This window comes from Phoca vitulina, unplaced genomic scaffold (assembly GCF_004348235.1).
Source record: "Phoca vitulina isolate PV1807 unplaced genomic scaffold, GSC_HSeal_1.0 scaffold107, whole genome shotgun sequence".
Taxonomy (NCBI): Eukaryota; Metazoa; Chordata; class Mammalia; order Carnivora; family Phocidae; genus Phoca; species Phoca vitulina.
Window position 1 is genome coordinate 198,139 of NW_022589810.1, and position 24,622 is coordinate 222,760.

Genomic DNA, 24,622 nt, shown 5'->3' on the forward strand with positions numbered 1-24,622 from the left:
GAGCGCCGTCCTGACTCCCTGGGACCTGCACCTGCGGCCCCCTTCCCCAAGTGCCCGCGGCTCTCCGTGCAGGAGCTCTGCGAGGCTCTCAGACCCAGGCCCGCCCCCCCCCTCCCCCTGCCGGCAGCTCCACTACAGAAGCTGCTCCCCGCCCCACCCCACCCCCCAACTCCCACCTGCTGCCGACCCGACCCCGGGCTCCGCCAGACTTGAGGGTCTTGGGGCGGTGTCTTCCCCTTTCTCAGCCGTCGGGGAGGTGCCAGCAAGTAGGCATGGCCTTGGTGTGCCTTGTCCCCTCCCGCTGCCCCCGGGCGGCTCAGCGTTTGCTGGGCCAGGAGGCCGACTGCCAGATCGTCATCCCACCCGCGGCCTTGGGAGCCCGAGGAGGAGGTGAGGGGCAGGCACAGATTCTGCAGGGCACCGATAAGACGGGCAGAGGGACGTGCCCCCGCAGTCCCCGCAGCCTTGGCGGCTCTGCGCCTCGGGACCTGGGGTCCAGGCCTGTGCCCAGAGTGGCCCTGGGGCTTCATCCTTCTCGGGAAGGGCAGAACGTGGAGTGGGAGGGGGGCCAGGGCTGGGGGCAGGCTCCGCTGTGGGGATGACGGCCTATCAGGGTTTCTGACTGCTCCTCAGGACCTGGCCTCTGAGGGGACGTTTCCCAGCCCCAGAGACGTTTCTGGACGTGGCGATTCCTCCGTCCCTGGCCCCGCAGTGCTGGGGGAAGCTGCATGGACGAAGGGAAGGACGAGGAGAGGGGAGGAGACGATGAAGGGGGTCAGAGCTGCGATTGGAGCCGAGAACTGGAAGCGCCTTAAAGAGACTGCGCGGTCCCCGCCCCCCTTCCCGCCAGCCTCAATGAATTAGAGCTGTGTTTCCCAAACTTGCCTGATCATAAGAATCCTCCCGGGCCCTAGTTAAAGATACAGGTTCCGGAGCACCTCCCTTCGCGATTCTGATTCAGTAGGTCTGCGGGCGGAGCCGAGGAATCTGTAATTTTAACACGCTCCCCACGTGATTCTCGTGAACAAGCAAGTTTGGGAAATACTGAATTAAAGGAAACGGGGCCTGGCTGCCGAAGCGGCCTCCGCTAGGGGGCTACGGCGGGAGGATTCCCGGGGGGCGTCGCCTGCTTCCGCCGCCGCCTCCTTCAGTGAAAGTCCCTTTTGGGTCCAGCTGTCACAGCCGCCGCGCTCCCTCAGGCCGGGCGGGGGACAGCCCAGGTCTGCGTGGCCCCCGCGCCGCCACGCCCAGTGGCCGCCCGAGCCCTGCGAGCAGGGGGAGGAGCCGCCGCCAGTGGAGGCGGAGGAGGTAGAGGAGGCGGAGACGGCGGAGACGGCGGAGAAGGCGGAGAGGAAGGTGGAGGCGGAGGCGAAGGTGGAGGGGAAGGTGGAGGCGGCGGGGAAGGTGGAGGCGGCGGGGAAGGTGGACGCCGCCGGGAAGGTGGAGACAGCGGAGGGTCCGGGCCGCCGGCTTGAGCTCAAGCTGGAGCCCGAACCCGAGCCGGTGCCGGAGGCGGAGCAGGAGCCGAAGGGGGAGCCGAAGCAGGAGCTGGAGGATGAGCACCCAGCGCGGAGCGGCGGTGGCGGCAGCGGCGACGAGGTTCCTCCCCCCACCCTTCCCTCCGACCCCCCGCGGCCCCCCGATCCCTCTCCGCGGCGCAGTCGTGCCCCCCGCCGCCGACCCCGGCCGCGGCCACAGACCCGGCTCCGTACCCCGCCGCAGCCTAGGCCACGGCCCCCGCCCCGGCCCCGGCCCCGGCGCGGCCCTGGGGGCGGATGCCTGGATGTGGATTTCGCTGTGGGTCCACCGGGCTGTTCCCACGTGAACAGCTTTAAGGTGGGAGAGAACTGGAGGCAGGAACTGCGGGTGATCTACCAGTGCTTCGTGTGGTGTGGAACCCCAGAGACCAGGAAAAGCAAGGCAAAGTCGTGCATCTGCCATGTGTGTGGCACCCATTTGAACAGACTTCACTCTTGCCTTTCCTGTGTCTTCTTTGGCTGCTTCACAGAGAAACACATTCATGAGCACGCCGAGACAAAACAACACAACTTAGCCGTAGACCTTTACTATGGAGGTATATACTGCTTTATGTGTAAGGACTATGTATATGACAAAGACATTGAGCAAATTGCCAAAGAAGAGCAAGGAGAAGCTTTGAAATTACAAGCCTCCACCTCAACCGAGGTTTCTCACCAGCAGTGTTCAGTGCCGGGGCTCGGTGAGAAATACCCAACCTGGGAGACGACCAAACCCGAGTTAGAACTGCTGGGACACAACCCAAGGAGAAGAAGAATCACGTCGAGCTTTACCATCGGCTTAAGAGGACTGATCAATCTTGGCAACACGTGCTTTATGAACTGCATCGTCCAGGCCCTTACCCATACGCCCATCCTGAGAGATTTCTTCCTCTCCGACAGGCACAGATGTGAAATGCCAAGCCCTGAGTTGTGTCTGGTCTGTGAGATGTCTTCGCTTTTTCGGGAGTTGTACTCTGGAAACCCATCTCCTCACGTTCCTTATAAGTTGCTGCACCTGGTCTGGATACACGCCCGTCACTTAGCAGGATACAGGCAACAGGATGCCCACGAGTTCCTCATTGCGGCGTTGGATGTCCTGCACAGGCACTGCAAGGGTGATGATGCCGGGAAGGCCGCCAACAACCCCAACCACTGTAACTGCATCATAGACCAAATCTTCACAGGTGGCCTGCAGTCTGATGTCACCTGTCAAGCCTGCCATGGCGTCTCCACCACCATAGACCCATGCTGGGACATCAGTTTGGACTTGCCTGGCTCTTGCACCTCCTTCTGGCCCATGAGCCCAGGGAGGGAGAGCAGCGTGAATGGGGAAAGCCACATACCAGGAATCACCACCCTCACGGACTGCTTGCGAAGGTTTACGCGGCCAGAGCACTTGGGAAGCAGTGCCAAAATCAAATGCGGTAGTTGCCAAAGCTACCAGGAATCTACCAAACAGCTCACAATGAATAAATTGCCTGTTGTTGCCTGTTTTCATTTCAAACGGTTCGAACACTCGGCCAAACAGAGGCGCAAGATCACTACATACATATCCTTTCCTCTGGAGCTGGATATGACACCATTTATGGCCTCGAGTAAAGAGAGCAGGATGAATGGACAGTTGCAGCTGCCAACCAATAGTGGAAACGATGAGAATAAGTATTCCTTGTTTGCTGTGGTTAATCACCAAGGAACCTTGGAGAGCGGCCACTACACCAGTTTCATCCGGCACCACAAGGACCAGTGGTTCAAGTGTGATGACGCCGTCATCACCAAGGCCAGTATTAAGGACGTGCTGGACAGTGAAGGGTATTTACTGTTCTATCACAAACAGGTCCTGGAACATGAGTCAGAAAAAGTGAAAGAAATGAATACACAAGCCTACTGAAGCGACACACAGACCTACCTGTAATGGAAGATGGCGGCACCCATACGACAACTGGCATCGAGATTTAAAGGACCTACTCGTGTGGCCCAAGGGCCTGACAGAGTAAGAATTGAACAGTACAGTACCCAGTGTCTAAGAGGTCCTGGTTGGAAGAGAAATAGACGGGGCGGGAGAAGAGGCTCTAGTCTAAGCAGTCACTTGAAGGAAAATTCGATGGCAGGAATGCTCTAGGCGGGGAAGGCGGGAGCAGGGGAATCATGACACTGGTACATATCCTATATTCCTCCAAAAGATTGTGTGGGAAAGTGTGGGGTGGGAGGGGGGTGGTGTGGGGGGGGTGTGCCCTTGTAACCGTAAAACATCTTTCTCCATGGGTGTTTCAGCTTCAACTGACCAATCACATAACAGTTATATGTTTGTGGGGGGGGGCAAGAAAAGTCTATACAAATGTAGCCCATGACCTATATGGGTATGAAAGCGGAAAAGTGGAGGAGGCAAGGATATCTCATTGACAAACACCTTTGCCAGTTTCTTTGTATTCGTGATTTTTTGTGCTATTAAATGCAGTATTAAAAAAAAAAAGAAAAGCCCACGGGGCTAGTGGAAGGAAGAAGGGGGCTTGTACAAGGGGAGCAATTGCTCCAAAAGTAGAGAAAACAAAACAAAACAAAAAATACTGTAAGATAAGCGACCAACACAGACAGGCCTCAGCTAAGAGTATAGTGTATGAGTGTTTAAAAAAAAAAAAAAGCTGTATGATATACTTGAGCAAATCAATGAACCTCTTTGCGATTGTTTTCTCATCTGTACAATGCAGATAATTCCTACCTTAAAGGGTTATTGTTAAAGATTAAATGATATAAAATGTGTCAAAGTATAAAGTAAAAGGCTTGGAACTTTGTAGGGGCTCAGTAAACGTTTGTTGGATCTGAAACTTCTTTGGACCAGGACCAGAATGCATCAGAGGTGAGGGTCAGTCCTCCCTGAGACCCGTGGACGGAATGGACACGCATCGTGTCACATGCAGTCACACACACATACACACACTCGTACAACTCCCTCCCCAACACCCGACCTGGAGCCCCAAGGCAATGGACTCCATTTTTGTCCCCGTGTAAGGGCGTCACAATCAGTGCCACACCGGGGGTCGGGGGGGGCGCCACAACTGTCTCCCAAAGTCATTCTGTCCATTTAGAAGACCATCGTGTTGTTTTCATGACTCAGCGCCCTAGTGACAGGACTCTCAGGGCCCATAGGCTGCCAGGCTTCCACATGAGGGGGTCTGCTGGTCTTTGCCTTCCGCGAGCATTATGTGTGTTGCTATAAGATTCACCTGCAGGCGTACATCAGTACAAGGACTATTTTCCAAAGCTCGCTGGTCCGCCAGTCCAGGGATATCGATGGAGTGGCACATTGGCCTCTTCCCTGATTCTCTCCGAGGGCAGAGCGGCCCGCAGAGAGCTAAGCCAGAACAGATGGGACAGATGGGATGTGCCCAGGAGGGGGTGAACACTGGTGGTTCTTTCTTTTCTCTTCAGCATCAGGTACAAAGGGACCTCTAACCTAGAAAATCTTGGGGGGAGGGAAACTGTGTATCAGACCCATGGGGCTTGGATCCACTGGCTCTGGGAAAAGGCTGCCCCCCCACAACCCAGGGCTTCCCAAGTCTATTTTCTGGTCCACTCATTTGGAAATACACATTTATTTATGCAGTTGTGGGTGCATCCCCAACTGGCTCATAGATTTTTCTGTAGGACAGGCGTTGTGTCTCCTCCCGTACCCCAGGCTGCATACTCGGCCCTTAGCACAGTTCCCGGCACAGGGTAAGTAGATCGTCAAAACACTAACTGGATGAATCCATGAAGCAATACACCTTCCTTTCATGACCGAATTTTTGCCAACACCCGGGGGTGGGGGTGGCGCCCATGATCCTTAGGAGAACGTGTCAAAAGTGTTATTTTTGGTATCTTGTAGGATGGGGGAGATCAAACGATGAGAGGTCTCGGGTGTCCCTTGGCAACTTAATGCAGGGTACCTGGCTACCTCTTGGGATGTGTCTGGTAGCCCTGCCGGGAAGACAGCCACGTCCTTGTTCCTCATCTCTGCCACTGGAATAGTTCAGCCATGTGCCACCAGACTCTGACTGCTTGCAGAAACTCTCTTTTGCATTTTTCAGCTTTTTTATTCGGAAATATTTTAAACCCAGGGGAAAGTGGCAAAAATAAAAATAGTATAGAGAACGTCTGTATACCCTTTACCAGCTTCACCTATTGCTAACACTTCACCCCATTTGTGCTCTTGCTTCCATGTATGCACACTCTCGTAAGTAAGCGCGCGCGCGCGCGTGTGTGTGTGTGTGTGTGTATCTGGACCACGTGATGGTAAATTACATGCATCATGGCCCTTCATGGCTAATGTACCTCAGCACGCATTGCCTACGGATGGGCATGTTCTCTCCATCACAGTATATAGTTAAGCGCGTCAGTAGATTTAACATTGACTCAGTACTATTATCTGATCTCCCAGCTGTACTTCAGTTTTGTCTGCCCAACGACATCCTTTACAGCGTTTCCCTCTCCATCGTAGGATCTGGTCTAGGGTGAGGTCTTGCTTTTAGTTGTCATGTCTCTTTAGCCTCCTTTAATCTGGAACACTTCCACAAACGTACTTTGTCTTGTGTGGCATTAGCATTTTCAATAGACTGTTCCTCATTTCGGGTTTGTCTGATGCAGAAACTGTCTTTTAAATACCCTGCACTCAGGAGTAGTGCTAAGAGCTATGACTGGCCCGAGACTGCCGAAGCCCACCTCCCTGTCTCCGCTGGTGGAATGCAGAGACCACCAGAGGGAGCCGCTGCGCCTGGCCCTTCCTGAGGTCCTCTGGAAAACACCATTGCCCCTCAGCTACAGGGGAGCCCTTCAAGCCCAGCCCTATGCCTCTACCTGTCACCAACCCCCAAATTGAGCCATGGAATGATTCAGGCATGTCTTCCACCTTGGGCAGGCACCGCCATGGTGGGGCCTTTTGGGGGGGGGCCAGTCTTGACACCTTTATCAACATTCCGTGGTGGGTACAGCAGCACTGGGGAGGGAGCTGGGAAGGGGTGAGTTCTTCTTAAACAGCTTTGGCGGGGCAGGGGGGGGCATGGACGCGAAGATGGGGCCCAGAATAAGTAAGGAAAAAAATGGGAGAGGTCAACGACAGATGGGTTTGTGACCCACAGGTGACTTTCAGACACAACTGGGCTATTTTACGTGATGGCTGGAATTCCTGTGTGGGCAAGAGCTGGTGAAACTTAAGCTAATTTTTAACTCAGACTCCATCTACTTCTACAAGCTGGGAAGGCCAGGGGAACTCAGTTCACATGTAGATTTATGATCTGGGCCCCGAAGGGCCCAGGCAACAGATGAGTGCTCACCACGGGGGTCTTACCCACCCAGAGAGCTCAGAATGAGAGACCAAACAATGCGGTGCTTCCCTTTTACCCGTTATACATGCTTCCCACGGGTTTTTGGCCTAACCTGGTTCAACATTCAGGTCCCCACCAACTTCCCATTTCCTGGAGTAGCCAAATGCTGAAGCTCACTCTGGCCCACAGTTCACATACGTAACTGCTTCACTTCTTCCCCATCCCCAGGGAATCCTGATCAGAGATGCCATCAACCAAGAGGTCTTTTCCAATCAAGAAAACAGAGTGACCCCCATACAACTCATGTTGTCATAATGCAGTAGAGCTGATGCCAGGAACCTGTGTTCGTGCCAAATGTATATTCACACCCAGAAGTGAAGGTCCAAGTCCTCTGAGACTATGAAGCTCAGCGCCCACAGCCGAATGTCATCACGCACTGACCTTTCCTTGCAGGTGATCCGATACCATTTTTAAACTCTTGTATTAACGTCTCTCAATTATATAGGAAAACGCACATATCATAAGGGTGCAACTCGATGCACTTCTAGGAAGTGAACAGATGCCTGCAAACAACATCCAGGTCAAGAAACGGGACATTGCCCGTAAGTCAGGCCCCACTTCTGCTTCCTTCCAGTCAATAACCCCAAAGAGGAATCCCTATCCTGACTTCTTCCACTGTAGATTAGTGTTGCCTTTTTTATGCTTTCTATAAATGGAATTGTTCAGTATGTATACTTTTGTGTCTGGCTTCTTTTGCTCAACATTTTAGGAGCTTCAGATCTGAAGTCCCTTTGTCAAGAAAAATTCTGAGGAGTGTCACTATTTCTGTCTAATGAGCCAAAAGTAAGAATCCATACTCCTCCTAGTGATTTCTGACATATTGAATCCATTCAAAGGGACCCAGGCTATTGCAAAGTTGGACCTCGAGAGTGTGTCTAATCTCAGGTCTAAGAAGATGGTGGACAGAAAACAGCCTTCCAGAGAATTTTGGGATAATTTAAGTACCCCAGAAATGTTGATCTTGGGCCCTGTTCTGTTTAATAATCTTGGACCCCAGCCCCATTCCAATAGCTCCTGAATGGGATACTCTATTCTGGTAAATCCTCAAACTTACACGGGCAGCAGAGTCACCGGGAGGGCTTGTTAATACACAGATTGCTGGGTCCTGCCCTCAGAATTTCTGATTTCAGTGGATCTGGGAGGGGGGCCCGAGAATTTGTATTTCTAACACATTCTCCAGGGATGCCTCTGGTTCTGGGATCATGCTTTGAGAACCAGTGATCTATTCAGTTCGTTTTCCCACTGTGGTTCTTGGAGCCCAAGGAGTCTGTGAAGATGCTCCAGGGAGCACCTTGGGGAGCACCCAGGGGAGCAAGAGGGAGGGTACATTGGTGAAGATCAGGAACTCTTAACCCCACTTTGACCAGAGCAGCTCCCCTCTTATTTATTTTAGATCTTGGGGTTCCAAGTAATACTTGAAGAAAAAGTTCTGCCACTAAAATTTGTAAAAGCTGAAAATCTCAGCACTAAGGAGCTGTAGACCCTAAGGGAACGATGTCTTTAAACTACATGGGTGGTGTATCTGGAAAATAATCCTACATGCCTGGCCTCCTGTGTGCCCTTAATCTAGATGGTGCTGAGGGGAGCTTAATTTCCTTGGAACTTCCAGAGGTGCAGATTTATGAGGATGGAAGTGATAAGGGAAATGCTTAATTATAAATAAGGTGCCAAGTCATATGTATGAAGAATTTTTTTTTTTTTCCTGGCAAGATAGCGCACGAAGATGACATGAATAACACTCACCAACTATGAACACAGAGTAACACGAGATAAACCATAACAAAAGTTTTAATTTATAGCTGACCTTTAAAAAAAAGTAAGAATCTGCAGAGAAACAAAAGGAAAAATTAAAGCCAGGCTAGTAATTGTCAGCGGACACTGTAATTGCCCACTGTGGTGTTGGTCCCTAGGGGCCAGGGGCTTAGAGCTGAGAATCTAATGCCCACATGGGTACTGGCAACTCAGCCTCAAGTCGACCAGAGGCAGAGAAGCTGTGACTGAAACCTCCGGATAAAGCCCTTAGTAGCTCCTCTGTTACAACGGGTTTGGAAAGCGAGCAGCTAAAAACTCTATGCTCTCTCCAGAGCCACCACAAGAAATAAAAACCCCAGGCTTATGTTATATGTGGATGTGGGGGTCTAAGCGTACCCTGTTGTGTGTTATGGAAACCACATGCTGGAAAATTAAAATAAAAATGGGAGCAGAACCATCCAAACCTCTAGAACCCCAGCAAGAAGCAAATATCGTACCTTTTTACAGCCCAGAGCACATGGAACTTCACGGAAAAAGATAATGGCTGTGGAATAGGGGTTCAGAAACAAACAGTAGAAATCTTGTACTTGCAAAAGAAATGGCACGCCAGGAAGGAGAGTCACCAGTTGTCACAAGGAGTAGAATTAGCATCCCCAAGAAATCCTGATGAGAACTGTTAGTCTTTTTTTTTGAGAGGGAAATAAGGAGATTTTCAGGGAAAAAAAAAAAAAACTAAGAAAGTTTAGCAATAATAGACTGTCATTAAATAACTATTGAACGGTATACTTCAGGAAGAAGGAAACTGAAATCAGGAAGAAGGGGTGACTAGGAGGCAAGGAACAGTGAACAAAAATTGGGAAATGTGGGGAAATCTAAGTAAGCATTTGGTGTATAAAACAACAAAAATGGGGCGCCTGGGTGGCTCAGTCGTTAAGCGTCTGCCTTCGGCTCAGGTCATGATCCTAGGGTCCTGGGATTGAGCCCCGCATCGGGCTCCCTGTTCGGCAGGAAGCGTTCTTCTCCCTCTCCCACTCCCCCTGCTTGTGATCCCTCTCTCGCTGTGTCTCTCTCTGTCAAATAAATAAATAAAATCTTAAAAACAACAACAACAACAACAACAACAACAACAACAAAAACGTTGAATGAGATGGAGGTATAAAAACGAGTTGGCACCAAAAACATTGGAGCACAAAGACATCAAGACAGCAGGAGACCATTAATATTTAAAGCATTCTAAAGCTCTCGTATTGTTTGGGAGAAGGGTACGGATATTGCCTGAATTTGGACCTTGTTAAGTCGAGTATAAATGTTTAAACATTTAAGGATATGGGCTTCTGGTTTCTGGCAATGGCAGGCTTGGTTCTTTGATATTCAACTGGCCTATTGAAGTAATGAAGTATGCTGCCTAAAATCTTTCAAAACTACTTTAAAAGCCCCGAAGAGCCGAGAGGACAGACGAAAACTTCCAGGCCAAATTGGGATGAAAGCTTGTAACCAGACAGGTAAACAGAATATGGGCACCTCCCCCCCAAAAGCCAGTTTGCTCTGAGGGCGTTTGCCTCCATTGCCCACATGAGCTTTGATTCAGTGACCACACAGGGCTAGAGAGAGAGAAGTTAAGGGCCAGCCCACGGGTCAGAGTTTAATAGGAGAACCTCTCCACATTGAGCTGAGATCCCAAGGGCCTACATCAGCTGCATAAGGGCCAGCCAGAATGTAACATGCACCTGTCCCAACAATCCTAGAGAAATGGTACAGAAGCCGGCCTTGGCACCAAGCAGAAATCTCTTGCTAAAAAGTAAGGGGAAAGGGGCACCTGGGTGGCTCAGTCGGTTAAGCCTTCGGCTCAGGTCATGATCCTGGAGTCCCAGGATCGAGTCCCATATCAGGCTCCCTGCTCTGTGGGGGATCTGCTTCTCCCTCTGACCCTCCCCCCTCTCATGCTCTCTCTCTCTCATTCTCTCTAATAAATAAAATAAAATATTTTTTAAAAAAAGTAAGGGGAAAAAAAAGAGGACGGGGTGCATATACCTTTTTGAATTGGTGTTTTTGTTTTCTTTGGGTAGATATCCGGTAGTGGGATTACTGGTTCATGTGGTATTGTATTTTTAATTTTTTTGAGGAACCTCCACACTGTTTTCCCCCTGTGGCTGCACCAATTTACATTCCCACCAACAGTGCACGAGGGTTCCTTTCTCTCCACATCCTCGCCAACACTTGTTGTTTCTTATGTTTTTGATTCTAGCCATTCTGACAGGCGTAAGGTGATACCTTGTTGTGATTTTGCTTTGTATTTCCATGATGATTAAGGATGTTGGGCATCTTTTCATGTGTCTGTTGGTCACCTGCATGTCTTCTTTGGAAACAAATGTTTATTCAGGTCCTCTGCCCATTTTTAATTTTTTATTGATTTTATTTTTATTTCTTTAAGATTCTCCAGTAAGTTTATTTTGTGAACCTTTTGTATTTTAAGTTTTATTGGCTTACATTGTTATAAAGAGAAAAAATGTATACAGTCTCGAACACTGAACTATTTATCATTTTAATATGAATTCAGATATATTTTGTTTATTTCCAATTGACCTTCAGCTCATGAGTTTAGTATTAAGTTTTCTTTTCTTTCTTTCTTTTTTCTTTCTTTCTTTTTTCTTTCTTTCTTTCTTTCTTTCTTTCTTTCTTTCTTTCTTTCTTTCTTTCTTTCTTTCTTATTTCTTTCTTCTTTCTTTTATTAACATATAATGTATTATTTGTTTCAGAGGTACAGGTCTGTGATTCAACAGTCTTACACAATTCACAGCACTCACCATAGCACATACCCTCCCCAATGTCCATCACCCAGCGACCCCATTCCTTCCACCTCCCTCCACTCCAGCAACCCTCAGTTTGTTTCCTGAGATTAAGAGTCTCTTATGGTTTGTCTCCCTCTGGTTTCGTCTTGTTTCATTTTTCCCTCCCTTCCCCTATGATCCTCTGTCTTGTTTCTCTAATTCCTCATATCAGTGAGATCATATGATACTTATCTTTCTCTGATTGACTTATTTCGCTTAGCATATAGTATTATTCTTGCCACCCCATTCCACCCTGTCACTGAGTCAAAAGAGTTCAAGTTACATACACAAACCACACATGTAAACAGACACAAACAAGCCTTTTGTAAAGTAAATAAATATTTTATAATGTAAATAACTTCCTTTTCGGAACTTTCTATATCCAGTTCAAGTCTCTTCTGAAATTGGGATATTCACACTTATTAGACACAGTCTTTATAAAGCAAAGTGGTAATCTTCTTTCTTTTAAAGACCTTTCTTATTTTTTTATTTATGCGACATAGAGTGTGTGTGAGCACAAGCAGGGGGAGGGGTGGAAGGAGAGGGAGAAGCAGACTCCACACCGAGCCGGGAGCCTGACATGGGCCTCCATCCCAGGACCCTGGGATCATGACCTGAGCCAAAGGTAGATGCTTAACCGACTGAGCCACCCAGGCGCCTAGTTTTTTTAAAGCATAGTTGGAATACTGACCACATTCTAGGCTATAAAACAAGTCTCAATACATACCACAGCATTAGTTTCATTCAGACTACGTTTCCTGATCACAATGAAATTAAGTTAGAAATAAAAAGCAACCATAGCTGCAAAAACTTGTAAAATGTTTTTTGGAATGTTTAAAAAATGTTTTTGTGTAACTCATGGATTAAAGGCAAATCATAATGTGAATTAAAAAGTATTTAGAACTGGGGCACCTGGGTGGCTCAGTCGTTAAGCGTCTGCCTTCGGCTCAGGTCATGGTCCCAGGGTCCTGGGATCGAGCCCCGCGTCGGGCTCCCTGCTCCGCGGGAAGCCTGCTTCTCCCTCTCCCACTCCCCCGCTTCTGTTCCCTCTCTCGCTGTGTCTCTCTCTGTCAGATAAATAAATAAAATCTTAAAAAAAAAAAAGTACTTAGAACTGAATGATTATATAGGTATCAAAACTTCTGAGATATAGTTGAAGCAAAACTTAAAGGGAACTGTATGGCCTTGAAAGCTTTTTATTAGAAAACAAGGCTCAAACTTAATGATTTAAGCATCTGATTCAAGAAGTTAGAAAAGTAGCAACAAATTAAATCTAATGAGAGCAAAAGAAAAGGCATAACCTATATAAGGCTGTGAAGTGATGAAAAGAAAACAAGGATGCAGTAGAGAAGATCAATAAAACCAAAACTTCGTTCTTTGAAAAGACAAACCTCTGGCAAGATTGAACAAGAAAACAAAAGAGAAGGCGTAAGTGAATAATATTGAGAATGAATAGAGGGACAAAACTGCAGATACTATGGAGATTAATAATTTAAAAATACTACAAACAGCTTTCTACCAATAAATATAAAGTTATAGATGAAATGAACAATTTTCTAGAAAATATAACTTTGCAAAACTTATTTAAGAAGAAATAGAAAGCCTAAAAGATATATACAAATACAAGTCTTCTGGGGCACCTGGGTGGCTCAGTCATGAAGCATTTGCCTTCGGCTCAGGTCATGATCCCAGGGTCCTGGGATCGAGCCCCGCACTTGGCTCCCTGCTCGGCGGGAAGCCTGCTTCTCCCTCTCCCACTCCCCCTGCTTGTATTCCTTCTCTCGCTGTGTCTCTCTCTGTCAAATAAATAAAATAAAATCTTTAAAAAAACCCCAAAAACAAATACAAGTCTTCTGCTGAGGTGGGAGACAGGAAGCTGTATGGCTGAAGATGGGGAGAGGAGGCAGGTTCTGGGTCTAATATCTTCTTCTTTTTTTTGGAAAGAACTGACCCTTTAACTTATTGAGGACTTATGACAATGTCAAGAATTGTGCTAAACACATGCATTATCTCTCTGGATCTTTACAATAACTCTTTGAGATTCTATTATTATAATCTACATTTTTAAATTGAGATAAAATTCACATCCCATAAAACTCACCCTTTTAAAGTGTACAGTTTGGTGGATTTTAGTATATTCACAGGATTACACAACCATCACCATTATCTAATCCCAGAACATTTTTATCATCCCCAAAGGAAACCCTGTCCATTAGCAGTCACTCTCATTCCCCTTTCCCCTCAACCCCATGCAACCACTAATCTAAATTCTGGCTCTATGGATTTGCCTATTATGGACACCTCATATACATGGAATCATACAATATGTGGCATTTTGTGTCTGGCTTCTTTCACTTCACATAGGGTTTTCAAAATTCACCTATGTCGTAGAGTGTAGCCGGATAATATTCCTTCTGTAGCCGGATAATATTCCAGTGCATAGATTTGCCACATTTTATATTTCCATTCATCAGTTTAGGGTCATGCCCTTCAGGTGGGAAGCAGTCAGCTTGACAAAAACTTCCTACCACAGTTGTAGATGAACTCAAAGATGGGCCAAATGGTATGGGACAGGGCATTAACATCACACTCCATTCAAGAGAGTTTACAACAGACTATTAGAACTAATAAAAGAGAGTTCAACTGTGTTGCTGGAGACGAGATTAGTGTACAAAAATTAAGCATGCTTATATACCAGCAACAATTTATTAGAAATTTTTTTTTAAACTTTCACAATAGCAACAAAATGCATAAGGTTTCTAAGGATTATCTAACCAAAGATGCAAAACGTATATGGAAGGTGTTAAAATTTTCATTGTAGGGGTGCCTGGGTGGCTCAGTTGGTTAAGCGTCCAACTCTTGGTTTCTGCTCAGGTCATGATCTTGTGGTTGTGAGATCGAGCCCCGCATCTGGCTCAGCGATCAGCATGGAATCTGCTTCAGATTCGCTCTCCCTCTCCAACCCACTCACTTTCTCTCTTGAATAAATAAATAAAATATTAAAAAAATAAAATTTTCATTGTAACACATAAATATTACCTTAAAAATGGAGAAATGCGGCATGTTCACAGATATTAAAAATCTCACTAATGTAAAATTCAAAGTAAATCAATAAAAATCCCCAAAGGTTTTTTTCATCTAACTAGAAAAACAAATTGTAGGATTCATATGGAAAAACAAAGGGCCAAAGACAGCTGGAATAATTCTGAAGGAGAAGAAAGTACAGGACATAGACAGATAGATCAATGGAGCAGAATAAATAATCAAAAAAAAAAAACCCACACATATATGGAAACTTGGTATTCAACAGGGGTAGCATTACAAATTAGTGGGTAAAGATAGATCATTTAATAAATCTGCTGGGGCAATTGTCTACCCACATGGAAAAATTTAATTCAGCCAGTATTTGACGTCATAACCCCCCCAAAAAACTTTCAGATAAAGACCTATATGTGAAAAAAACAGAACTTTAAAACTTTCAAAAGAAAATATAGGAGAGGGATGCCTGGGTGGCTCAGCCAGTTAAGCGGCTGCCTTTGGCTGGGGTCATGATCCCAGCGTCCTGGGATCAAGCCCTGAGTGGGGCTCTCTCCCTCTCCACCCCCCTCCTGCTCATGCTCTATCTCTCGCTATCTCTCTCTCACCTCTCAATAAATAAATAAAATCTTTAAAAAAAAAAGAAAATATAGGAGAACATTATAACCTCAGGATCTCCTAAACAGAACACAACAAGCAAAAAACACAACACAAAGTATTTTTGATATAACTTGAAACCAACAAAATCTTATTTGCTTTGTATATAAGTTCTATATAAATTCCCTCTCTATATTTATATGTAAGTTCTATCAGTTCCTTGAAGAATAAAGTTTTGTTTATTATTGCAAGAGCAAATTCTGTTAATTTCATACAAGCTGTTAATTTTATGTCAAAAACCAATCAAGAAATTTCAAATAGTTAAATGGGGACTTAGGTTGGCCTTTAATGCCAATATTAAGAGACTATATTAGCTAGATAATTTTAGGAAAGGCATTATATGCTTTTTGAACTAACAGATGTATATGTTATTTTACATAATAGTCCAAGGCACAATAACAGATATTTGATTATATAATAATTTTATTATACAAAGACAAGAGTTGTTTGCTTATAGAGCATTCATGTTAAACAAAATAATTTTTAAAATTATATTTAATTTTTAGCTGCTGAATTCCATTTAGACTATAAATCTTTCAAGAAAAAGAGAATTTCTCATGTCTTGTGAAGATGGAATAAAAGCAAACTGTCATCTTTTCCATTGTCAAAATTTCATGTGATGGAAAAATCCCAAAATCTTGTACAACAATATTCACTATAAGTCTTCAGTTCAGCTTTAATAAAGATTATAAAGAGTTCAAAGAAAGGGAAAAAGGTTAGAGAAAAATGAGAAGCCCCTCAAATATCTCATTCTTTCATTGATCTCAATTTAAAGTGAGTATTTAGTACTGAACATATGTGCCCTAGTGTGCATAGAAAGAGTCCAGCTGCTGACAGTGCTGAGAAATTCATATTCTTGCATTATGTCAAATTGTTCATAATAATATTCATAATAATATTCAGTAATAATATTGTAATTGTAAAAATGCTTACTGATAAAATTTCAGAAGTAGGGGGTGCCTGGGTGGCTCAGTCGGTTAAGTGTCTGCCTTCGGCTCAGGTCGTGATCTCAGGGTCCAGGGACTGAACCCTGCATCAGGCTCCACACTCAGTGGGGAGTCTGCTCCAGAATTCTCTCTCTCACTGTGCCCCTCCCCCTGCTCTTGCTCTTGCTTGCTCTCTCTTTCTCTAAAATAAATAAATCTTTAAAAAAATTTCAGAAGTATTCTTGTATTCCAGGAGTTTATTCTATGATAATGATATTCAGCTTTGGCCTTAACTTTGAATGTCATTCGTATATGTTCTGTGTACCTCTATTACCCAGAATATAAAAATCTCTTTTATAAAGCAGTAAGAAGGACGCACAAACCAATGGAAAAAAATGAGCAACAGATGAATAGGCGATTTGTGGACCAGGAAACTCAGCTGGACAATATTCAATTGTACTAGTAATTAGGAAATGCAAATTAAACAATATCGATTTACCATTCTCATACTCATCAGATTGGAAAATTTTAAAAGTCCGACAATACCAAGTTGGCATTGGCAAGGATGTTAGAGTAACTGGGATTTCCATATACTCCTGGTCGGAATATATATTGGTACCACTTCAGAGAACAGTTTGGAGGTTTTTTTTGTTTTTTGTTTTCTCTCACAGGTTTTGAGAGGGACGTGGTACCAGCTACCTACTGAGCTTCTAGGCATAAACCCTAGAGAACTCTTGCACACAGAATATTGCTTTCATAGTAAAATTTCCACCAGTGAGTGAAGGGATGAACAAATGTTGGTATGTTAACACAATGGAATGCTTTATAGAAATGAAAGTCAATTAACTTGATCTATGTGTACCACCTGGATAAACCCTACAAACATAATATTGAGTTAAAAAACAAGTTTGGGAGTGTTACATAGAGTTTGATATTGTTTATGTAGATGTAAAAATTATACCAAACAGTAGAGTTTTTATGGACACATAGTGGAAGTATAGAAACATTGATAGGAAGAATAAAAACTAATTTCAGAATCATGGTTAACTAGAGGGAGGGAGGGAAAGTATCTGAAAGGAGTACAAAGAGGGCCTCATCTGTATCTGGAACATTTTATTTTTTTAAAAAGAAAAACAAGGGACGCCTGGGTAGCTCAGTCGTTGGGTGTCTGCCTTCGGCTCAGGTTATGATCCCAGGGTCCTGGGATCGAGTCCCGCATCGGGGTCCCTGCTCGGCAGGAAGCCCGCTTCTCCCTCTCCCACTCGCCCTGCTTGTGTTCCCTCTCTCGCTGTGTCTCTCTCTGTCAAATAAATAAGTAAAATCTTAAAAAAAAAAAAGAAAAACAATTTATGTAAATATGCCCCAAATAACAAAATTTAGGGTACACGGGTATTTGTTACCATATTCTGTGCACTTTTCCATATGTTTGAAATATTTCATTATAAAAGCATGATTTATTGCTCTAGCCCACATAAGCAATGCCAAAAGACTGATAAAAAACTGTGAAAAATAGTTACAACTCATATTACACAGGGTTTATTTTCCTGAAATACAAAGAACTCCTACAAATCTATACGAAAAAGACCACAATAAAAATGTGGGCAAAGAATATTGAGTATTCACAGAGAAAGAAAAAATATCGCCCTTACACATAAATGATTCTCATCCTCAGTCATAACAAGAGAAATGCAAATTAAGACTAAGTTGAGATGCCATATTTTATATATTAGATTGGCAAGTATAAAAAAAGTCTGCTACCCACCGAAGTGGTGAGGATGTGGAGAGACGAGACAGGGAGATATCCTTGGGAGCTATTAATCTGATACAGACACTGTGTAGAGCAATTAGTCATCTACCAAAATTACATATTCACATTCTTATACCAAGCAATTCCATTTGCAGGAATTTATCCTATAGATGTCCTTGCATACATGCAAAATGATGCATAAAGTTATTTATTGCAGCATTGGGGACTACCTACGTGTCTATCAACAGAGGTCTGGTTAAATAAATTATGGTACCCCTATACAATAGACTAAAATGAAGCTGTTAGAAAGCAAGTAAACTCTTGGGGTGCCTGGGTGGCCCAGTCGGTTAAGCATCTGATTCTTGGTTTCTGCTCAGGTCTGACTTTAGGGTAGTGAGATCGAGCCCTGCGTCAGGCTCTGTGCTTAGCGCAGAGTCTGCTTGAGTTTTTCTCTCCCTTTCCCTCTGCCCCTCGCCCCTGAGTGCTCTCTCTCTCTCTCTCTAAAAGAAATAAGTCTTTAAAGAAACCCAAACTCTTTACGTATTCATACGGAATAATTGGCAAGACATATTAAATGAAAAAAAGCAGAGTGCAGAATAGTTAGTATGAAACGCCACCATCACATGTGAATATATTATCTATCCCAGAGTTATGGTTTTAATTATATAAGCTGTGTATGTGTACCTAGCATTAATCTCTGTCCACAAACTTGCGTGAAATAAAGGTAACTAGGTTTTCAATAATTCAGTCTAATTTCTGTCCCTGAGCCCTCACTTCACCAGTAATACTATTTCAGACCTATCCCCATCTACCACCCAAATCCAGATATTTTAGATAGTGCCAGGATATTGGAGATTGGCAGCTGGTCTTCAATCATCTGTCCACATGGTTTGCCACCGAGTAAATCTTGGGCCTCCCAGTTCCGTGAAGTCTGCTGGCTATCGAATGAATCTGTGCCATGTTTGGGACATGTAACTTTCATAATGCTGCTTGTGCTACCATCTGCTGAGATGTACCACACAGCAATACAGAAAAAAGTATGATCGTGGCTGATCAGATAGGTAGATAGACAGATAGATAGATAATAGATAGATAACTACTATGCGCCAGACATTGTACTGATCACTGGGTATGTAGCAGTGAACAAAACATGTGCAAATCCCTGATTTAAAGAGACTGTATTCTAGAGGAAAAGGAGAAGCCTTGACTCCACAGTACTTTTATGAGGCGGCTGGAGTGGAGGTTGAAGCCCATCTTGCCAGTGGAGTCCCAGACAGGGTTTGGGGGTTGGTAGGAATGAAAAGTGAGATTGAAAATAGGGGAATGAATTATAGATCTGTGTCTGGAACAGCTGAGTCTGTTGTCCCCGCCCCTACCACACCCGCTGCCCCTGGTTGCAAATAACACATAAGCAACCCAGCAAAAACTGGAAGGCTCTTTTATAAAGATATTGTGTCGTCAAGGGCTTGAATCACATGAATCTGATGAATCAGGGGCATGGGCAGGGGAGAGGTGGGGGGAGGGCAATGGGAGCATTCCCTGGGGGGAGGAGTATTTTATCACCGATATTATTTAGAATTGCTGATGCTTGGGGATAAAAAGCAGACTGACTTTTAGTTGTTTATTATTATTTTTAAATTATCTAAGGGCAATACACCCCTACATTGCCTCACCACCCAGTGCAGAAAGCTGTTCCCACCACCTTTGCCCTTGGTAAGGAATGACAAAGATAAGGGAGAGATGTTCTCCTAGAGCAAATAAGCTGATACAACTTGAGATAGAGTATTTGATACAATAAACTTACATCAAGGATGTGGGCTGCTTTATAGTGTCTTCAACAGGTAGCCAGCCCATCAAAATATGAATGGTAATCCAAAAGGAACCCATTGAGGGCGCCTGGGTGGCTCAGTTGGTTAAGCGACTGCCTTCAGCTTAGGTCATGATCCTGGAGTCCCGGGGATCGAGCCCCGCATCGGGCTCCCTGCTCAGCGGGGAGTCTGCTTCTCCCCCTGACCCTCCTCCCCTCATGCTCTCTCTCTCTCAAATAAATAAATGAAATCTTTAAAAAAACAAAACAAACAAAAGGAACCTGTTAAAGTCCTATGCATAGAAACTGGCGGAGAAAGGAGGAAAAGAGAAAGGAACATAAGAAACAGGCAAACAGGGGTGCCTGGGTGCCTCAGTCGATTAAGTATCTGCCTTCAGCTCAGGTCATGATCTCAGGGTCCTGGGATCGAGCCCAGCATCGGGCTTCCTGCTCCCTCTGCCCCTCCCCCCGCTCGTGTGCTCTCTCTCTCTCTCTCTCTCTCTCAAATAAATAAAATCTTAAAAAAAAAAGGAAACAGGTAAATGAAGAGCATACACAATTAGAAGGTTTACCAAGGAAACACTGGAAGTATTGCAGATATCATGATGGTATATAGCTATTATAAATATAATAATGGTATGTAGTTATTATAGGTATCACGAAGGCTCTTAAAAAGAACACAGTCAAGGGGAACTTGAGTGTCTCAGTCTGTTAAGCATCTGCCTTTGGCTCAAGTCATGATCCCAGGGTCCTGGGATCGAGTCCCATATCGGGCTCCTTGCTCCGCGGAAAGCCTGCTTCTCCCTCTCCCACTCCCACTCCCCCCTGCTTGTGTTCTCCCTCTCTTTTATCAAATAAATAAATAAAATCTTTAAAAAGGGGGGGCACGGTCAAGAAATACAAGGGTTCAAAGAAGATATGTCAGACAGGAGGGGATTAAGAAAACAAGTTTATAAATCTCAAAACAAGATAGAAAAGAAAAATAAATTACAAAGCCACATTAGAAGCAAGCAAGTGATCAAACCCCACAACTGAAAAGATAGAAACATTGTGAAAAGGCTCAAGGAAAGGACACTGAGCAAAATGAAAAATATCAATAGCGCCACGATGATAGAACTACAGCTGATAATCAGGTAGATGACGCTGATGAACGGAATTCTTCATCCCATCTCAGATACGTAACGGCCGGACACATGGAAATAAAATATATATATACCCATGTTCAGAATCAAGAAAGGGAAATCCCCAAGTACCAGAGACAAAAAGGGAAGGCAAAGTTAGATCAGCGACCCTGAGCTGAAGCGGAAAATGACCTAAGAGGGTATCAGATTTTGGCATACACTAGCAGCAATAATGAAAGAGGGGGTCTGGTGACCCCTGGAGATCTCCAAGATCCTTTCCAGGGTCCACAGAGTCAAAATTATTTTCACAATAATACTGAGATTTTATTTGAATTTATCACTCTCAAGTACACAGCAGAGGTTTCCTGAAGCTACTTGACCTATGATATTACAACAGATTGAATGGAGATTGACTCCAGCTGTCTTCTATTAAGCCAGACATGGTAGAGATTTGCAAAAATGTAAAACAATGCGATTACGTGTTCTGCCCATTTTGAAATATATGAAATAGTTTATTTTTTATTACAAGTATGCTATTTATGTAACATGTTTTCAGCATTGTTTTTAAACGAATTAACAAATTAATATTAAAATTTTTTTTTTTATCACTTTCAACTTCCACTGTGGCAAAAACTGAGAGATTATAACCCCACATAAACAAAAACTATTTAGGATGTGTAAGAATTTTTTATTTTTATTTTAACATTAACATATAGTAAAATTGACTTTGTTGGAAGGCAGTTTGGTGAATTTTAACACTTGTGTACGTTCATGTAAACATCACCACAACCAGAATAAAAAAACAGTTCTTTTACCCCCAAAACTCCCTTGTGCTAAAAAAACAGACCCTTAACTGTAGAGAGCAAACTGATGATTAGCAGAGGGGAGGTGGGTGGGGGATGGATGATATAGGTGCTGGGGATCTCCCTCTGCCCCTCCCTGCTCCCTCTCTAAAAAAATACAATACAATACAATAAAAACAAATGAGCCTGTAAAAAAACCTCTCTTGTGCTATCCCTTTGTCATACTTACTTCCCCCGCCCACCCACTGACTGAAGCTCTGATAACTACCGATCTGTTCTGTCACTGTTGTTACATCTTTTTGAAAATGGAATCATTTAATATGTAACCTTGTGAGGCTTGATTCTTTCAGCATAATGCCTTCGAGATCCATTCAAGTTGAGATCCATCAATAGTTCATTCTCTTTTATTGCCAAGTAGTACCACAGTTTGTTTATCCATTCACCCGCTGAAGAACATTTGGGTTATTTCTACCTTGGGGCTATCACAAATCAAGCTGCTATGAACATTCATGTACAGGTTTCATGTGAATATTTCTCTAAGGTAAATATCCAGGAATGAGAGTGCAGGATCATATGATGAGTATATGTTTAACTTTATGAGAAAAAAACCCTTTAAACTGTTTTCCCAAGTGGCTATAACATTTTGCATGCTGAAGAGCAATATAAAAAAGTTCCGGTTGCTCTGCATTCTTGCTGGCAGTTGGTTTTGTCAGTATTTTTTATTTTACTTTTTTTTAAAAAAATCTTTTCTTCTTTTATTATTTATTTATTATTTTTTTTAAAGATTTTTATTTATTTATTTGACAGAGAGAGAGAGACAGCGAGAGAGGGAACACAAGCAGGGGGAGTGGGAGAGGGAGAAGCAGGCTTCCCGCAGAGCAGGGAGCCTGACGCGGGGCTTGATCCCAGGACTCTGGGATCACTACCCGAGCAGAAAGCAGACACCTAACGACTGAGCCACCCAGGCGCCCCTTCTTTTCTTTTTCTTTTTTTTTTTAGAGAGAGAGTGAGAGCGAGCACGAGTGGGGGTGGGGCAGAAGGAGAGGGAGAGAGAGAATCTTAAGCAAGCTCCGTGCCCAGCATGGAGCCCAACGAGGGGCCCAATCTCACGATCCTGAGATCATGACCTGAGCTGAAATCAAGAGTCTGTCGCTGAACTGACTGAGCCTTCCAGGCGCCTGCAGTATTTTTTATTTTAGCCATTCTAATAAATGTGTAGTTGTATCTCATCATGGTTTTAATACCTATTTTCCTAATAGCTAATGATCTTTTTATGTGCTTATTTTTGTTCATATATCCTCTTTGTTGATGTACTTGTTTAAGTCTTTTGGGCATTTTCTAATGGAGTTTTAATTTTCTTACTGAGTTTTGAGAGTTCTTTATATATGCTGGATACAAGTCCTTTGTCAGATATGGGAATTGCAAATATTTCCTCCTGGTCTGGAGCTCCTCTTATCATTCTTTTAACAGTGTCTTTTACAGAACCAAACATTGTGATTTTTTAAAAGATTTTATTTATTTGTCAGAGAGAGAGAGAGAGAGAAAAAGAGAGGGAGAGCAAAAGCAGGGGGAGTGGCCGGCAGAGGGAGAAGCAGGCTCTCCGCTGAGCAAGGAGCTCGATGCAGGGCTCCATCCCAGGACCCCGGGATCATGACCTGAGCTGAAGGCAGATGCTTAACCGACTGAGCCACCCAGGTGTCCCAAAACTGTGATTTTGATGAAGTCCAATCTGTCATTTTTTTTTTCTTTTATAGATCATCTTTTTGGTGTCATGTGAAAAAAATTCTAACCCCAGATCATGAAGCTATTTCTCCTGTTTTTGGTTAGAAGTTTCATAGTTTTATGTTTTATATTGACATCAATTTTTGATTTTTAGTTAATTTTTGTATAAGGTGTGAGGTTAAGGTTGAGGTTCATTTTTTTTGGTACATGGAAATTCAGTTTTTCCAATGTCATTTGTTGAAAAGACTATCCTTTCTCAGGGCATTGGGTGGGATGAGCAACGGGTGTTGTATGGAAGTGATGAATCACTAAATTTGACACCTGAAACTAATATTACACTGTATGTTAACTAGTTGGAATTTAAATAAAACTTGGAAAGAATGAAAAGACTATCGTTTTTCGGGGTGCCTGCGTGGCTAAGTCGTTGGGCGTCTGACTTCGGCTCAGGTCATGATCCCGGGACTCTGGGATCGAGCCCCACATCGGGCTCCCTGCTCGGCGGGAAACCTGCTTCTCCCTCTGCCTCTGCCCCTGCTTGTGTTCCCTCTCTCACCATCTGTCAAATAAATAAATAAAATCTAAAAAATAAAGACTATTGTTTTTCGATTGAATTGCCTTAACACCTTTGTCAACAATCAATTGGTCATATTGGTGTGGTTCTATTTCTGGATGCTCTATTCTGCATTGATCTCTGTGTGTGTCCCTTCACCAGTACCACACTGTCTTGATTTCTGTAACTTCATAGTAAGTCTTAAAATCAGGTAGTGTGATTACTTTGACTTTATTCTTTTCAAAATAGTTTCAGCCATTCTCATTCCTCTGTTATTACAGTTTTTGGAATCAGCTTGTCAATATTAACAAAAAATATTGCTTGGAGTTTGGAGAGCTCTCCCTCTCTTTCTCTCTCTCTCTCTCTCTCTGACAAATAAATAAAATCTTTTAAAATATTGCTTGGAGCATAAATTAATTTGGGGAGAACTAGTATCTTTACTCTGTTGAGACTTCCAATCTGTGAACACATATCCCTCCATTATTTAGGCCTTGACTGGTTTCTTCCATCAGCATTTTTTAATTTTCAGTATATACTTTGGGTTTTAGACTTCCATGAGTCCATGGCAGGTTATACCAGAAGAAATAAAGTGGTAAGCTTACTGATAATTTAGTGATACTACAAAATCCAGTCTTCTTCCCCAATCCACTCTCTACTGTTTACTTTCCGAGTCCTCCAAGAGCTGTTTTATGCATTCTGTCCAAGTTGTAGAGTTGTACAATTGTATTTAGTGGGAGAGACTGTTTGGGGCTGGTTTGGTCCATCTTACCAGAACAAAACAATAATTTTTAAGTGTAAA

At 43.9% G+C, this 24,622-nt stretch overlaps 1 protein-coding gene across 1 annotated transcript; it reads left to right on the forward strand.

The window, feature by feature from the left end:
- The first annotated feature begins 272 nt into the window (after window positions 1-272).
- USP27X (ubiquitin specific peptidase 27 X-linked) lies at window positions 273-3,732 on the forward strand. Its single transcript, XM_032397936.1, has 2 exons — window positions 273-390; window positions 1,079-3,732. The coding sequence occupies exons 1-2, from the start codon at window positions 273-275 to the stop codon at window positions 3,403-3,405; spliced, it is 2,445 nt and encodes an 814-aa protein (XP_032253827.1). The 3' UTR covers window positions 3,406-3,732.
- The last annotated feature ends 20,890 nt before the right edge of the window (window positions 3,733-24,622 follow it).